At 41.7% G+C, this 4,015-nt stretch overlaps 1 protein-coding gene across 1 annotated transcript; it reads right to left on the bottom strand.

Moving 5' to 3' along the window:
* Positions 1-249: 249 nt before the first annotated feature.
* LOC112504718 lies at positions 250-2,450 on the bottom strand. Its single transcript, XM_025108659.1, has 2 exons — positions 1,574-2,450; positions 250-527 (listed from the first exon to the last, which is right to left on the bottom strand). The coding sequence occupies exons 1-2, from the start codon at positions 2,448-2,450 to the stop codon at positions 250-252; spliced, it is 1,155 nt and encodes a 384-aa protein (XP_024964427.1).
* Between the last annotated feature and the right edge of the window lie 1,565 nt (positions 2,451-4,015).

Here is a 4,015-nt window from a genome sequence, read left to right as displayed (position 1 = left end):
CACTGCTCCTAGCTCCAAGTCGTGAGTGGTGTAGTTCTTTTCATGAACCTTGAGTTGCCTTGATGCATAAGCAATGACCTTGTCATTTTGCATCAGCACACATCCCAAGCCTTGGTGTGACGTATCGCAGTATACCAAAAATTTCTCCGTACCTTCTAGTAGCGCTAAGATCGGTGCGTGACATATCTTATGCTTGAGCAATTGGAACTCTTCTTCTTGCTTTTCTCCCCACATAAACTCCTTATCCTTCTAGGTTAATGCCGTCAGTGGTTGTGCGATCTTGGAGAAATTTGAAATAACACGGCGATAGTAACCTTCTAACCCAAAAAATTGGCAAATTTCAACTTTGGCCGGATCAACATGAATTCCCTTCTCATTTACCACATGACCAAGGAAGTGCACCTCACGAACCCAAAATTCGCATTCGGAGAATTTGGCATAAAATTTTTGATCCCTTAACAGCTCAAGTATTAACTTTAAGTGCCGCTCATGCTCCTCCTTGTTTTGCGAATAGATCAGTATGTCATCTATAAATACAATCATGAACTTATCCAAATATGGCCTACATACTCTATTCATTTAATCCATAAAGACTACCGACGCGTTAGTTAACCCAAAGGGCATAACTAAGAACTCATAATGACCATAACGAGTTTGAACGCCGTCTTAGGAATATCTACCGCACGGACCCTCATTTGATGGTATCCGGATCGAAGATCGATCTTTGAGAAGTAAGTGGCACCTTTAAGTTGATCGAACAAGTCATCGATTTGGGGAAGGGGATATCGGTTCTTGATGATCAGCTTATTGAGTTCCCTATAATCGATGCACATCCGAAGGGATCCGTCTTTCTTTTTAACAAATAGTATTGGAGCTCCCCAGGGCGAAGAGTTGGGTCTGATGAATCCTTTGTCTAGTAGCTCCTTAAGTTGTTCTGACAATTCTTTCATTTTCGATGGTGCCAAACGATAAGGTGATTTGGCTACGGGCGCTGCTCCAAGAATTAAGTCAATATGAAATTCAACTTGCCGTAATGGGGGTAATTCTGGCAGCTCATCAGGAAATACCTCTGGAAAATCCCAAACTATGGGAAAATCCTGGATGCGTTTCTCTTCGATTCCCTTATCCATAATGTGGGCCATAAATGCGACATATTCTTTTTTCAAATATTTCTGCATCTTCATACCTGTTACTAACTTGAAATTTCTCTAGGACTTCTCTCCGTGCACCACGAGCGTTTCACTTCCTTTTAAAATTCGGATGGTCTTCTCAGAACAACATATCTCGGCTCGATTTTTGGATAGTCAATCCATACCCACAACTACATCAAAGCTTCCTAATTTGATTGGAATAAGGTCTATGCTAAAGTCTTGTTCGGCTAAACATAAGGTACAATTCGTGATTACGTCTTTATTCCTAACTTCCTGTCCATTAGCAAACTCGATAACGAAATCTTCTTTCAGCTTTTGTGACTTTAAACTAATCTTTGGTCTAAATTCTAGTGACACGAAGCTCCTATCTGCTCCAGAATCAAATAATACGGATGCGTAATGATTGTTCAGGAGGAATGTACCTGTGACCACGTTCAGGTCTTGCCTAGCTTCTTCTACGCCAATCTCAAACGCTCGACCTCGTGCTTGGCCTCCTTGATTTTCTTGGTTGACTGGTCGTGATGGGTTAGTAACTGGCCCTCGATTCAGTCTCGGGCATGCATTTCTGAAGTGATCCGAACTTCCGCACTCGTGGCATGTTCGTCTCCTTCCGCTCCTGTAATCTTTAGAGAAATGACCTCCTTTGTTGCATTTGAGACAGATGATGCATCTTCCACCATGGTGATTAATGCACTTATCACACTTAGAGTAAGTTCCCTTGCCCTTTTCTACTGTCTGTGTCTGAGCCCCAAAGTTTCTTATCACTTTTTGGGCCTTACCGCCCCTCTCGCTGTAGTTCTTTCTCATGGGCTCCTCCATTCTTCTCTTATCCTTGACTTTATCATTTGCAAATGATCCTGACCAAATAGCATTGTTGGTGAGTTTTGTCGCTAAGTTCACAGCGTCCTGAAGTGTTTTTGGATTGGCCGAAGTCACATTCCCCCAGATTTCTGGAGCTAAACCCCAAACATAACGGTCAATTTGGTTCTCTTTGGGTGATACTAAGTGTGGCACCAGTTTTGCTAGCTCATGAAAGCGAGCAGTGTATGAGTCTACATCACTTCCCTTCATTTCGTGATTCCACAGTTCTGCTTCTAACTTCTGGATCTCGCTCCTCGGACAGTACTCTTCCTTGAGTAATTTCTTGAATTCTTCCCACGTAAGTCTGTTGGTTACTTCTTGACCTCGGGTTCGTATCTGGGTATTCCACCATGTTAATGCCCGTCCGTGCAGTAAACAGGCCGTAAACTCCACTTTGCTCCCTCCAGCACATTTACTGATATGAAGGACGAAATCCATTCCTTCAATCCAAGTAAGTAATCTCTATTTGTTGTTGTATCTTGGTTGTTTGCTTGGTTAGCGTTCAAGCCTGCTGCTACTTGGCTAACTATATTAGGAAGGGCCGCAAGAATTTGCTCGGACACAAGTCTYRCWATTTCGGGATCTTCTCTTCTTGGAGGCATRTTTCTAAYGCACAAATTTTAAWTCGAAGTTTGGTTATTTTTACTRTTTATCAYTGTATCTACTTTATTGAATTATGCACGGCATAATACAATCATATAGACATGCATCCATGGCAATATATAATAACTTGTAATAATAAAGGCATTCAATCATTAATCAACATAATTTAACCAAAATAAAAACCCATATCATCCATAAAGAAAAYAAAGACGTGCAACAAAAAGAAAGAAATTGTTCATAAGTCACGGCTACATGCCCCAAAAGAAGATTCTAAGTTTGATCTATCAAAAACTTAGTAAAATAGAGTCTTCTAGCGCATTAGACTCCAAACAAGTAGTCCCATCACTACCACCAAAACTCCCGCTAACACCGCCAAATAGGTATATAACCTCCTAATCGCTCCCCTAGCGGTGTTAATCAACTCCAACGAGCGATCCATCACATTGTCTTGTGTGCCTAGGGCCATAATCACCCCGTCGGCAAAGTGTCGATGATGATCTAACCTAAGCTCACACATCTTTAGGTCTTGGGCGATGCCCAAAACCTATAGGTTCTCTAAGGTGGTCATAACCGGAGAGCGCTCTGTCGAGGCCCTGGTATTTGGTGGGGGCGTCACGCTACAGGTGCGCGACTGAGATGACTCCCTCCCAACTCTGGAAGGGGCAGAGAAAGACACCCTTACGGGCAGAGGAATACTCTTTCGGGTGGTGGCCCGAACTCTAACTCCATGTGCCGCTAATGGATGCGCGGGCATAGAGCGGGGCGGCACGAGGGTAGGTGATCGCGTCGGGGACTCGACGACATCGTCGCCACTATCGTAACTATGCTCGGAGGGGTCGTACTCTTCCGAGTTTGAATATTCGTTAGATGACGACATAGTGCTGCGATATTTAACAAAATTTAAATTATTGAACGGATCATAATAAATATAAAAAAGATGCAATGTTTATGCAAACCCACATATGCAAATCGTACTTTTCTTATTTGAATAAGAAGTTATTAACTTTAGACGAACATCTAACATAACCGGTCCGCGTCTCTCCTGATACATGCTTAATTAGACATAGGTGATCAGGCTCTGTCTAATTAGAGCATGCTAAGAAGGCACTCATTCTAGTTATGTTAGTAGTATGTTCGTTTTGAATTTTTGAGACTCTTTTAAGAAAATTATTTTGTAAATTTTTGGGTTATAGTGTATGGTTTTCTTAGAAAATAGGTATTCTCTTGGACCGTATTACTCAGTTCAGGGTATTGAAAACTTACTTGATTAATTAGATAGACATTGAGTACGCAGCGGACAGTATGTAAATCAAGCAGGTAGCAATCAATAAGAACACAATGAAGAACTCTTGAAGAACACAGGGAGAAAATGCTTCAAAGGATTTTCAATAGAAAATATC

This window comes from Cynara cardunculus, unplaced genomic scaffold, assembly GCF_001531365.2.
Source record: "Cynara cardunculus var. scolymus isolate 2C unplaced genomic scaffold, CcrdV1 Un_Scaffold_6615, whole genome shotgun sequence".
Lineage (NCBI taxonomy): Eukaryota > Viridiplantae > Streptophyta > Magnoliopsida > Asterales > Asteraceae > Cynara > Cynara cardunculus.
This window is presented reverse-complemented; position numbering and strand designations above follow the sequence as displayed.